At 40.0% G+C, this 14134-nt stretch overlaps 1 protein-coding gene across 1 annotated transcript in view; it reads right to left on the reverse strand.

The window, feature by feature from the left end:
• The window catches only part of MCPH1 (microcephalin 1), a 263998-nt gene that overhangs the window by 214768 nt on the left and 35096 nt on the right, over nucleotides 1–14134 (reverse strand). The window contains exons 8-9 of the mRNA XM_011995694.1: nucleotides 12774–13946; nucleotides 3085–3194 (exon numbers count right to left, since the gene is read on the reverse strand). Coding sequence (XP_011851084.1) covers nucleotides 3085–3194; nucleotides 12774–13946 — 1283 coding nt within the window. The remainder of the gene's footprint in view (nucleotides 1–3084; nucleotides 3195–12773; nucleotides 13947–14134) is intronic.

The raw sequence follows: 14134 nt of genomic DNA on the forward strand, positions 1-14134 counted from the left end.
CACCTGCCACCACGCCTGGCTAATTTTTTGTATTTTTAGTAGAGATGGAGTTTCACCCTGTTAACCAGGATGGTCTTGATCTCCTGACCTAGTGATCTGCCCGCCTCGGCCTCCCAAAGTGCTGGGATTACAGGTGTGAGCCACCATATCCAGCCCACAAATCAGGACTTTAAGCCTTTGTCTTTAATTTTAGAGTCTAAAAACGAAACAAGTTTACATGAGAGGTGTTTAGAAACAAATGAAACTTCTTCTAGGATAAATCACTTGTTTAAATTCTGCTAAAGTCCCAAGGCAGTAGTTTCCAAACTTTGCTTTGCATTAGAATCACCTCAGGAGTTTAAAAAAATCCTAGTGGCCAGGGTATACCCCGTATTAATGACACCAGCATGTCTGGGATTGGGGCCAAGGGGCCATGTACCTTACAGATCCCCAGCTGAGTCCAATGAGCAGCCCAGTCAGGAAGCACTACCCTAGGGCATTAGGAGTTTTTGATTCATTCAAGCAAAGGCTGTGTGGTGAACTGTAATAAGGAATGGATTAGGAAGAAAATCCTGTGAAAGAGGAGAAACCTAGGTCTTGTTCCTTCTGCTATTGGCGAGACGCAATACAGAAGGTGGATTATTCGCCCTCACTAGGTGTTCATCTCCTCCGTGTTAAGGACGGGGTGCTGCACTGGGCTGGGGAGCTGCTGGCCAGGAGGGTCTCAAGTGGGGCCAGAGAATCTGCATTTATTTATTTTTGAGACAGAGTCTCACTCTGTCATCCAGGCTGGAGTGCAGTGGCATGATCTCAACTCATTGCAACCTCCCCTTCCTGGGTTCAGGTGATTCTCCCACCTCAGCCTCCTGAGCAGCTGGAATTACAGGTGCCCACCACCAGGCCTGGCCAATTTTTGTGTTTTTTGTAGAGACGGGATTTTGCCATGTTGGCTAGGCTGGTCTCGAATTCCTGACCTCAAGTGATCCGCCCGCCCCAGAGTGCTGAGATTACAGGCATGAGCCACCATGCCCGGCCCAGAAAATCTGCATTTAAAACCTGCTTTGAGTGATTCTTCACACAGAACCAGAAGTGGTGGATCCCTTTCAGAAATGACATTCTAAATTATGAGGGCAAAGTTTATTAATATGCTTAAAATATTTTTAAAAGAAGACTTAAATTTGAGCAAGTTAGGCAGTTCAATCTATGAAAATATTTTAGTTCCTGAGCACAGCAGTTGAAGGCAGATATGGAGGTGTGTATTTGTAATTTTGTATTTTGCCTCCCTCTCTGAGCACTCATTCTTTTTTCATTACTCAAGACAATAACACCACCTTATATTCATGGAGCAATTACTATTTCATCTACAGAAGAATGCCAGAAGGTCAAACGGGTACCCATCTCCCGTTCATATGCCATTTACAGTGAGATGCCTCATAAGGAAGAAGGGGCCACGCTCCCGTTCAGGATGCCTGTCCCTAACCCAGTGCTTCCACAGACCAAGCCCATCAGGTCCAGGGCTATCCCAGGCACAGGGTGGCAATACCACTCATCTGAAATAGTAACTTCCATTGTGGGCAAATGAGAAAGTCAAACCTCGTGCCTTTTGATCACACAGGACGGAGTATTTTTATGGTGAGTAACAAGTAACTCAACACTTAATGTTTACTGAGCACTTAAAAAAAAATGCCAGACATGGTACAACGTAGAGTCCCAATAGACAGGAGGGGTATCACCACTTCCCTGGCAGACACTGGCAGAGGGTAAAGGGCCAGTAAAGCGGGAGGGCACAAAGCAGAGCTGTGGACCAGCTGCCATGGGACGCATCAGCAGGAGAGGTACGGGAACGGTAGTAGATGCAGAGGAAACTGATTCTTCCTTTCTTTCCAAAGGAACTAGGTCAAGTGGCTATGCAGCAGTAGGAAGAAGACTGAGAAACAGGGATGCAAAACACAAACTCAGCCACAGTGTCGCCAGCATTCTAGGAAGGGCCCCACCCCTGGGATGCAGCACGCTGAGCAGGTCCCACAGGCTGCAGTGGAGTCAGAGTGCGCAACGCCATTGTAGAGCAGGTGCCTTGGTGTTGCCACGCCACAAATATGTTACAGGACCCCAACAGTCTCTCTCTCTCTCTCTCTCTCCACATCTGTTGCTTTACCTGAAATAAGATTCCTTTCAATTTTTTTGCTGCACTTTTTTTTCTGAGACAAACCAGAAAGCACGAGTACAGAAATCTAAGTTTCTATAAGTTACTGCCACCTTTCATGAAATTTGTGTAATTTTAAATGTCTTTTCACCATTGCCAAGAAAAGAAGCAAAGGAGTCAGGTTTCTCTTCCGCAGGTCAAATGCAGCCGCCCATCTGTTCAAGCCTGAGTATCAGGACCTGGAAGCCCCGTGCAGACCCGTCTACTCTGTCATTCTTTTCATCTGTTGCTTTTCAATCGGTATGGTTTTTCCCTACCATTTTGAATTCAGGTTTCACTACATTATACTTCCTTGGCCTCATAAAAATGAGGCACAAGGTATAATATAGAATGGCTAATTTTAAATTGAAGCAATGCAAGTAGATATTGAATGATCAAAAACTTCAAAATCCTCGTTATATTACTCATGTAAGAGGATAAGGGGAGTTTTTTAGAGGAAGAGCAAGGTTTTAAAGCCAAAACCACAAAGGAAAGGGTGTACCTGAGTGTTAGTATATAAACCTTTCACTCTGATGGCTTGAGGTCAAACCTTGGTTAGTTCAAAAGTGAATGAATGTTTGGATTCTTCACCTCCTACCTAGTAAATATTTATTCCGATTATAAAATGGCAAGAAACACTAGCATAACCAACATTCTCTGCTTGAGAGAAGCTACAGGCATTTTTACAAGAAATGCATTAGCAAAGTGATATGAGAAAGCTTGGTCTATCCATAATAACTCTTTGTCCGGAATGCAACCAACGCTTTCAGTTTCATATTCTGAGTTTTCCAGCATTTACCCATAATCAATTTTTTAAAATAAAAGACAAGTCGGATAGACTAGTTTATGTTTCATTGACCCAGAGAAGAACATTATGATGTATCAGCATTTGAAAGTTTAAAATAATATTTTTACACACTGACCTTTTTGCCTTTCCCACTTTTCTTCAATTCCTCATGAGGTTTGATGAGGTCCTTAAAGCTGTCACATGAGCCATCTAAAACATCATGCCTTGCTGGTCTATTTTTAACACCTAAAACCCAAGTGGATTAAAGATTAGTTAGAACTTTACATGGACTAAATACTACTTAAGCAAAACAAAAATCACATTTATGCATAATGGAAACAGGAAGTTATAGGCCTTTTAAATAAATTGTATATGTTTTGCTTTTTGAGATCTATCTAGAACTTTCAGCTTATTACATTCCAGTATCCTAAGCAATTCACTTAACTCAGTGGTCAGTAACAATCAGGTTACAATGTTCTACAGCATCAACTCTGTCCATTTGATAATGCAAGAAAATGTATACCCATACCTTATGTACTCTTCAAACTTCAATTCTTCGATTTTAAAATAATGACAAAGAACAGCTCTTCAGAGTAGGCAGTTCCATATTAGAGGCAATAATTAAGTTTTGGGGTCAGTTTGAGATTTTTCTAGAAATTAGTCTTCAGTACAGAGCTTCAGGCTTCAACCTACAAATGATGGATGATTTTACTCCCCCCAAGTTTCCACCTTAGACCAGCGTCTTGCCATGAAGACACACAAACCAAAAGGATACTCATTCAAGTGAAATATGGTTTCCTTAGATGCTAACCTGTGTAGACCTAAATAACCCACAACAAAATGTGAAATGTGTACTTTGATTTGACTCATCTACTGCCTCAGAGGGTGCTTCTTACTCTCACCCTTCCTGCTCCTTCAAACAGTTTGCCTACTTTATGACTTAGATGGGATTTTGAAGGAGGAGCTACCATGGACCATAACATGGTCTCAATGGTATAAATGCAAACTTTGATGCAAAAGTTATGTAGCAGCCTAGCGGGTACTAGAACCTGCTAGTCAGGTGATAGCTAAACTGCATTGTTGATTACCTAATGATTAACAAATAGCTAATGATCTACCCACTGCAGATGCAAAATGCACAAGATATAGTCCCACTCTTAGGGAGCTCACAACCCAATAGACAATGTAGACATAGACGAATAAATATAATGCAAGGTGAAATTAACATCAGTGCCCTCAGAAATTAAAAATCATATAACATGAGAAAGACTTCTTTGCAGATAAAATTCTATAAAGCCAGCTATAACTAAGTTTGGAGACTCTAAGGTAAAAACTGTCACTCTTTTCAAAAACAGGGTCCTATCTAAGTGAAAAAGGATGCAGAATAAAAATGTTAATACTTTCCTGAATTCAAGCTAGTTGTTATTTGCAGCCTGGGCCCTGGACAGATTTTAAGGTCCAGTTCTAAACCACAAACCTACCAACCTACACCCTTTGCCATAATCCCTAATACTGAATCCCCTGGAGACTCAAACCAGTCACATCCTGACTGATCCCGTACCTCCTCAGGTATCCTTTATGGTTGACTTGCACTGACTTTTCTCCCAGGCCCACTTTATCCCCTAGGGTAGAATATGAATGCAATCTTTTTCATTTTTAAGATTAAAAATAATTATATCTACTATGCACTTATTTTTCTTTTTAAATAATAATATTTACTTGAAGCATGAGTGTGTCAAAATCAGAAAAGCAGTGGACTAGAGATATAATTTGGGATACAGTGCTGTTATTGAAACATGAATAAATTTGCAGCTTCCTAGTGTAGTCAATGAAAGTTTTATAACAGCCACTTGCCTCAGTTCTTGCCGAACAACAAAACAGGCTGTAAAGCATTTTATAAACATAAAGTTCTAGGAAATGCAACACGATCTTTAAAAACTTAAGACAGACTGATATTGCTAACAACACGTTTTCACAATTTCACAAATCCTGCAGTCAAAAAACAATCTAAGTAAATGATTTATTAATTGGTTATTGAAAACATTTCATAAACTCTGCCACAGTAATTTGCCAGTGTGTTTTAACAATGACCTCAGTAAACCCAACGCAGTTGAGAGTGCAAATTACTTCTGAAAACATCCGTGGAAAGATTAGTTGGACTCCATTGTTGGCTGGAAGTCTGCAAACAAACACCTACTCTCCTCTTCCTGACTCTCCCACTTCTTGGATGACTCTTTCCGTGTATGCTCCTAAGTGTGGTTTTTTTCATGGGTTGTCATCAGCTCCCTTCTCACTCCCCAAGGTGATTTCATCACTTCCCATAAACTCATCCATTACTGAAGAGACCTAATTCTCTGTACCTTGTCCAGACCTCCCAGCTGAGGTACGGCTGGATATATCCAACTACCTAATGGACATCTATTTTGAATGTCTCCAAGAAATTCCAACTAACATGCACCCTTTAGCTGCTCTTCCTCCAACACACCCCAGTTGGATGAATGTCCGTCTTCTTCGGCTGGGGCTACCACAACAAAATACCATAGATTGGGTGGCCTGAAGGCCGAGATCAGGGTGCCCCCATGGTCAGGTTCTGGTGAAGGCTCTCTTTCTGGCTTAAAGGAAGCTATCTTCTTGCTGTCTTCACATGGCATAGCGAGAGGAAGCCAGTTCTCTGGTGTCTTTTTATAATGGTCCTAATCCCATCATGAAGCTCCTACCTTTAAGACCTCATCTAAACCTAATTACCTAATTATCTCCCAAAGATCGCCCTCTCCAAATGCTATCCCATTGAGGGTTAGAGCTTCAATAAATAAATGTGGGGGTCAGAGGACACAATTCGGTCCACAGCATTTCCCTGTGAAAGCACGTATCTTCCTCTCTCATTTTCCTCCCAACCTCATTACACACACAATTCATTGACTTCATTTTCACAAAATGATCATATACAGAAATGAATCTGACAGCCCCCACATTTTCATCTTTCAGTTATCTGAAATTTCACCATTTGGAAATTAGTTTGGATTAATAATACCAACAAAATGCAAACACATCAATGAAAGCTAGTAAATGGTCACTCATTCACCTCTCAGTGTGAATTAGTTAAATCACAACCTTCAGCTACTCAACAGAGATAAGCAAGATTAAGGAAAAGTACTGATACTCAGGGAAGAGAGAAGAAAATGTCTAATATGATCACTTTGGAGCCAGAACCAGGCCAAGACAGTATAAGGACACAGGTAACTGAAATACTAGGAAAGGGAGAGATGAAGAAGTGGACATTGAAAAGACTATTAATTTTGTCTAGAGCTAAAGCTGAAGAAATAACTCTTATTTTTAACATTTATTTTCCTCCACATCCTACTTCCAAGATACAGAATTAAGACTAACAATGCTAATACTAATAATACATTTAAACAATTAGCATTTACTCATACAAGGCACTATGCAAGAGTCAAGGGTTGAAAAGGCTTCTGAAGGCTAAATAATCCATAATTTTAACATGTAAAAATATACACTTAACATTATCCAATAAGAAATTTCTTCTAAGCTTCAAAAATTTGAATATGAAATTATTTAACAATGTAGTATGCAAAATATTAAGACTGGAAAGAACCTTAAAAGACACCTAGGAAAAATTCCTTTCCAGAGATACCTTTGGGATATATGCAAGTTGTACGGGTTCTACACAAGTAAAACCCCGCTAACAAGAGACTGTACTCATACTCATCTATTAAAATATCAAGTTCACTTTGTTCACTCTGAAAAAGACAGAAACAACACTCTTCAATAGATAATGTGAAATTTTATCCTTTGCAATCATTGTAGAGATCATTACAATATCAATTTTATGTGTGTAAATTTTATGTGTAAATTTCAATTTCAATATCAATTTTATGTGTGTAAATTTTATGTGTGTAAATTTCCCACTGAAAGTAATTGCTCTGACTTTTGAATTTCCCGATACTTGTGTGTAAAGTATCTTGACTGTACCTTCCCTACTTAGCTAAGTTCTTTAAAGCAAAGGGTTAGAGCTTTCTATTAACCTAACCTCTCACTGTTTATACATTGGACACAGTAGATACGGAGTAAACATCTGATTGATAAAAAGTGAATACGTAAATGAATGAATCAACCAAACAGTTAAATGGTCAACAGCCTTCTGTTAAGACTGACTAACCCACACCAAGTTGCTAGGATTGCTTAATTCTGCAGCCCCAGTGAGTTGGGCTGGCAGACTATGGGAAAGGGGGTTCTTAATACACTTATGAATTATTTGAACAGTCAAAAGTGCAACAATTTAATGTACTTAATGAATATATGTATATCTATTTATTTGCTACAATAGTAATTCACAGTTCCTCTGGAATGCTCAGAATTTGCAAAATGTATTATACCATAGGCTGGGCACAGTGGCTTACAACTGTAATCCCAGCACTTTGGGAGGCAGAGGCAGGCAGATTACATGAGCTCAGAAGTTGGAGACCAGCCTGGGGAACATAGCCAGGTGTGGTAGCCTGCATCTGTAGTCCCAGCTACTCAGGATGCTGAGGTGGGAGGATCGCTTGAGAACAGTAAGTTGAGGCTGCAGTGAGCTGCGATCATGTCACTGCACTCCAGTTTGGGTGACAGAGTGAGACCCTATCTCAAAACAACAACAAAAAAACCCCAACTCCTATAAATCCTCCAGACCAATATTAGATGCTTGGTTAAAAGCCAAAATGGATGACAAAAATGAGTGGTCATCAGTGACATCATCAGCTTGTTAATCAGCATAATGGATGTGAGAAATAGTTTCTTGTTGGTTAAATTCATGGATTCATGGATTCAAGAACACTTAAATATTGCAGGGGACCCAATATCCACACATAACAGAGCATAAACATCTCGTATGAGTTGTGGCTGGTATCCCTGGGGGTGGTATCCAAGGCAAACCTTTCAGATAAGGTATGGACACTCCACTAAAGGACAGAGAACTCGGCCTTTAGCATATTGGTCACTTTTGTGGACCGCTTCCTAACTGCTTGCCAATAAATGTTTAATAAATGTCTTTCTGAGACTTGCCTTCAACAAGATCAGGTAGATAGATGGTAGAAGAGTAGTTAACCATCATCAACCTCCAACGACTTCTGACTATTATCGATGAACAAGACCCTGGTAGTTGGACATGACCAAATTGCTCAGATTAGCTCACAACACATGTGTACAAGGTGCTGACATGTAAAAATCCATCAACACAACAAAGAAGAAAATCTATCAAACCCATGGATAAGTGGGGTGTGGGAAGGACTTTTCTGCTTTTGCTAGTGAACACACAGCACCTATGGGACCACTGTGTTTCCTTCATTAGTGAAAAGTAATTAGGTGCCAAGCTGTGTACTAGTTCAAGATGACCAATCGGCTTTATCTGCTTGACAATTCAAACAGATATTCCGGTGGTTGAAGAGCTATGATTGGCAGTGCCAAGGGGCAGGTGGGACACATTTCCACAAATAAGCAACAACAATTCTCTCTTTGGCTGTCAAAGGTTAAAACAAGAAGTGGGATCTCCATTTCCATGCAAACTGTCTGCTGGCTGTGGACATATTTCCTAAGCCCAAACTTTAGCAGGCTGAGGCTGCAGTGAGCTGTGATCATGTCACTGCACTCCAGTTTGGCTGACAGAGTGAGACCCTATCTCAAAACAACAACAGACTGAGTGCAAGAGCAAAGGGAATTTCCTTTTTTTTTTTTTTTTTTTGAGACGGAGTTTCACTCTTGTTGCCCGGGCTGGAATGCAGTGGCGCGATCTCGGCTCACCGCAACCTCCATCTCCCGGGTTCAAGTGATTCTGCTGCCTCAGCCTCCCAAGTAGCTGAGATTACAGGCATGTGCCACCATGCCCAGCTAATTTTGTAATTTTAGTAGAAATGGGGTTTAACTATGTTGATCAGGTTGGTCTTGAACTCCTGACAAGTGATCCACCCACCTCGGCCTCCCAAAGTGCTGGGATTACAGGTGTGAGCCACCATGCCTGGCCGGAATTTCTTATTTCAAAACCCATTTGACTGCACAATTGAGGATCTTCAACCTATTTTTCAATTGCAAGTGATAAATCTGCAATATAAGGACATGCTAAGAGGCAGGCACCGAGAGAAGAATCTAAGAGAATTCCATCAGTGTTTTCCAGGCTATGAAGATCCTCAATGCAAATTATCTGCTTGTGGACTGACATCGAATCAGCAGTATCTGTCTGTGGGAAAAAGCATTTTCAAAAGTGAAATACATAAAATCTATCTTATTACATATCAGCCTTAATAACATTTGCAATCAATGTTAATGTGAACACTCAGTCTGAACTCCAATTAAATGAAATGTTGTAATTCCCCCCCACAAATTATTTTTTTTCTCAATAGACCTGTATTACAAAAAAATTGTATTTGAGTTTCATCAATAAAAATTTTGTAGAAAATGTCTTTTTCTCATTATGTAATCATTTACATGAGTACCCACATACCTCGATTTGGTCTCTTTGCCCACAAAGCCTAACGAACTTACTATCTGATCTGTTACAAAAAAATTGTGCTGACCTTACATATAGACTGTATTAAAAAATGAAGGTTTACTGGTACCAATATGTAAATATATGACATATTGCTTTTGTAAAAAGCAATTTTTAAGGCAATGTAATTCTATGTATGCAAAAAATTATCTTAAAATACCTATTTGCATTTGTATGCTTGTAGACACACACACACACACACACACACGAAATGTGTGGAAGGAAATATTAAACTGTGGGACAGTGATTGCTTTGTGCAGACAAACACTCCAACCCAGGCTGTTCTCCAGTGTCCAGGGTTACATTTAAAACCTAAATCAGATTTGGTTGCTCCCCTGTTCCAAAGCCCCAATGGCTTCTCACCACACTTCAAAACAAAACAGCTGCCCACCTTGTCAGACACTGAAGGTCCCAAAGCTCTGGCTCCTACCCCTCTCCAATCTCCTTCCTCCAGTTCAGGAAGTCCTTGCTGTACTGGCTTCCCTGTCATTCCTGCAAGCATTTTTCTCCATCAGGACATTTGTTCCTGCTGTTACCTCCAGCTGCAACATGGATTTTGAGAGTCACAGGCTCCCTCTCCCTCCCCAGGCCTGTGATCGGATGTCTCCTTCTCAGGGAAGCCTTCATTTGTCACCTTATCTATCCAATGCACTATTGTTTTTCTTTTAATCATTAACTGCTTGCTGACACTGTTACACACTTATTTACTATTTGTCTTCCTCTATGAGGGTGCACGCTGCTTCATTCTCTGCTATGTCCCCACAAACTTGAAGAACACCTGAGACACAACGGGTCCACGACTTTCATTAGTTAGGAAGTGAACTAACGAAAAGAGGCAAGTGAGGAGATGGAAATTCTAATCTTCTTAGCAATCTTTGTTACAATGGGAATGTATCTGTGTACTGTTTATAAAATTAGAGAATAAAAAAGTAAAACAGAAAAGAACTAATGATTTTAAAGATTTTAGAAAACAAAATTGTTGGCCGGGTGCAGTGGCTCACGCCTGTAATCCCAACACTTTGGGAAGCCGAGGTGGGTAGATCACGAGTTCAGGAGTTCAAGACCAGCATGGCCAAGATGTGAAACCCTGTCTCTACTAAAAATACAACAAAATCAGCTGGGCATGGTGACGGGTGCCTGTAATCCCAGCTACTCGGGAGGCTGAGGCAGAGAATTGCTTACACTTGGGAGGCGGAGGTTGCAGTGAGCCAAAATCGTGCCACCGCACTCCAACCTGGGCAACAGAGCAAGACTACGTCTCAAAAAACAAAAACAAAACAAAACCAAAATTGTTTCTCCCTCAGTTCCCATTCTACTAATGTACTGAAGCTCTTTGTAACTTGTTTTTGAAACCTTTTTTACACACTATCTTAGATATTGACAATGGCAACAAGTAAAAGTGAACTGAAAACAGAAATGGAAAAAAGCCCTTTATTTCGACATTAAAGATTTGGAGGTACAGTTTGCTGTACAGAAGTTTTCACTTCTCCACAATTTCACCAGGTATAGAGTGTGCATCCTTGACATTGAAACTGAAGGCCTTATGGTTTCATCTTGTAAGGCAGATTCCCAAAGAGAATTGGTTTACCTGAGTCCCAGGGGGCTGACAGTGGACAGTTTAAAACATTGATGACTCTTTATTACTATAAAAGAAAAGGGTTAGATTTAGGCTAGCCAACATGTAAGCCTTTTTATGTCCTAGAACCCAATGATTTCCCATCTCTCTGTAACGGCATGAAGTAAGGCAGATGACTCTAGAAGATCCTCTTAACGCTAGGGCACACAGTTGCACCAGGGCCCTGTCTGGACACTCCTGCCTGATGGCCTGCACCACTGAGCGAAAAAACCTCTCCATCTCCACCAGGGTGCCATGGGGTCAACCAGTGCTGGCCCCTCATCCCCTTCTACTTACCCCCACCGCCGGAGGCTGTCGACGCAGGGGGCAGTGTTCTAGAACATAAAACACAACTGCTTCTGAGGACTAGCACACTCCCGACAACATGGGGATTTTAGGCCATGCCATACTGTTTGCTACCAGCTTTTTGCCACTTAATTAACATTTGCATGTCATTATTATTCAAAAGCTTAAAAAATACACAAGATGAAAACTGGAAAGAAGGAGAATGTAAACTTCAGAACGGGATATTCTTAACTACCAAAAGAATTTTACACATCTATTGTTTTATATTAACTTTTGAGTCAACATTTTAAAATAAATATTTTGAAAACACATACTAAGGCTAATGGAACATAAAATACAGTTTCTTGTCAAATTTAATATATGTTCAGAAAACCAAGATATAAATAGCAGGCTAAAAATACACAGAAGTATTTTCATCCTTTTTGTGAAACAATTTTGGGGAGTGTATACTCAAGGAAAAGGTATGTAACACATCTGTGATGATTTCAAACCCTGCTGTGACTTCTCCACCTTCAAAGAGGCAGTTAACACATTTGTAGAGCAGAGAAATCACGCAGAGTGAATGCGTTCTTACTCAAATTTTAACCTAATCTTTAGGTAAAGACAGTCAAAGTTTAAGATTTCTTCAATTTCGGTTGCTGGAACCTATTTGTGCTTGTAACTGTGAAGTGCAAAATTTTTTATTGTTGTGACTTTTGCTACAATGATATAGTTTATTATTATAGTTACAATTAAATTATGAATAGGAATAAATCTTTTCAAGTGATGCTTCAAGCAAAATAAGTACAAGTCAAACAAGGCCTGTTATAAATGAGCAAAAATGTTTTAAAAATGTTTCTTCATAGTTAATACTGACTAAAGTTTCTTCAAAAATCAATATTGATAACCGATTTCTAAATGTACTTTTTCATACTTCCTCTTTGATACAATCGATGGCTTAAGCTACCTTAATTTCTTTCTTTAAACAGCCTCACTATTAAGAACCTAGGTTTTAAAAAACCCTTTATTGTATGCATCTTTACACACGCTGCAGCGCAAGACTCCAACGGAACAAAGAAAAAGACTTCACTCCCCTCAGTTATTCATACTACAGACTCCTTATCCTTTTGACCTATAAGAAGGAAAAGTCTTGGAGAAATAGATTCATAACAGACTTGATCAATAAGTCTAGAAGTTCCACAGGACAGCAAGTCATCTATCTATTCCTAAAGAGTTTATCATTGGAATGATCAAATGCATATTCTTTAAGTAAAAACTGGGGAAATAATTTAAGTTATGAAAAAGTTGTGATAAATTTAAAATATGGATGGATGCACTGTTACATGTTTATTTAGCAAAGATGACTTGGAAAAGGAGATTCACATACTTCCACTGTATCCTCCAGGTAAGTTTTCCTTTTCTTCTGCAGACCTCTCCACGTTACAGTCAACTACAGAACGTGGCTCACGTTCACTCGGGGCTTCGCCTTCAGAGGAGTTTGATATTTTGGAAGTGGTACCTTCGTCCTGTGTGCTTTTCAGACCAACCGCTTCTTTCACTTCTTCAAGGATTCCTTCCAAAGGAGTTAAATCACCATCATGTCCTTTTGGAAGAGCGGGGTCCTCAAAGGTGTAAGAAAAGCCATTGCCCTCTGGCCATGCGTCTTCTTTCTGCTGAGGCCCAGCCTGCCTACAACACCTTAAGGTTTCTTCAGGGCCAGAGGATTCCTCAGAAGTCACGCAACTCAAAGTTGCACGGCCTTCTCCGTTTGCAGTTTTCTGAGGACTGGAGATGGTTTTTGCTGTGAAACTGGTAATGTCAACTGTTCTGGTTTTTTTACCAACGCAGGAAAAATCAGACATTTCAAATATGCTTGTTCTCTCCTTCTTAGAAAGACTTCTGCAGCTGAACTGAGCAGGGTTTGACGGCAGCTGAGATTTGGGAGGAAGATTCTCTGAATTCCTTTCCTTAAGATTATCAGGTGAAAAATAGTCATCATATGAATCCCCACAGCTAAGAGCCTCGAGTGCAGGTCCCGCCATGCGCTGCAGGCTGCCTGCTGACCTACACAGCTGCAGCCTCGGCATGATAGATCTCCTGATGCTCCTCTTTCTCTTGCATTTTTCCTTTGGAGGTGAATGGAAGCCATATGATACTCTTTTTCTCTTTACTGAGGAACTCCTGGGTCTTGAATGTATCAAAAGGTGGCCTTTTGTTGAAGACAACGTAGGAGACAAACGATACTTCTCTTCAAACGTCTCCTGAGACATACCTGCAGCCTGCTTTTGGTCAGGGGTGACTATTTTACCCACAATATTTCTTTGCAAGTTTATTTCTTCCTTTGAAAGATCACTCAGAAATTTCTGAGGACTTGATTTATCAAGGTGAGCGAAAGATGGTGATAAATGAGTATTATTTGTTTTCAATACAAGTGAAGAAATACACATATCACTTTTAGTGTCATTAATGGATCCTCCCAACTTCCTTTCCTGATTTCCACATCCTGAGTTTCCACAAAGATCATCAAAAGACGAGTGTAAGCCACCAGCAATGGATTCATCTGGAAAACATTAACGGACAGCTAACTTTTAAAAGTGGTTTAAATTATTCTAAATTCAATTTTCAGTTGACCAATAAAACATTACTTTTAAAGTACAGCTATTAGTTAAGAAGACTATTAACCACATTTGGGTTCTTCTCATTTCCATTTAAGAGTAAGTTTTAGGCCAGTATTTTTAACTAGAAAAC

Source organism: Mandrillus leucophaeus, unplaced genomic scaffold, assembly GCF_000951045.1.
Source record: "Mandrillus leucophaeus isolate KB7577 unplaced genomic scaffold, Mleu.le_1.0 Scaffold495, whole genome shotgun sequence".
NCBI lineage: Eukaryota > Metazoa > Chordata > Mammalia > Primates > Cercopithecidae > Mandrillus > Mandrillus leucophaeus.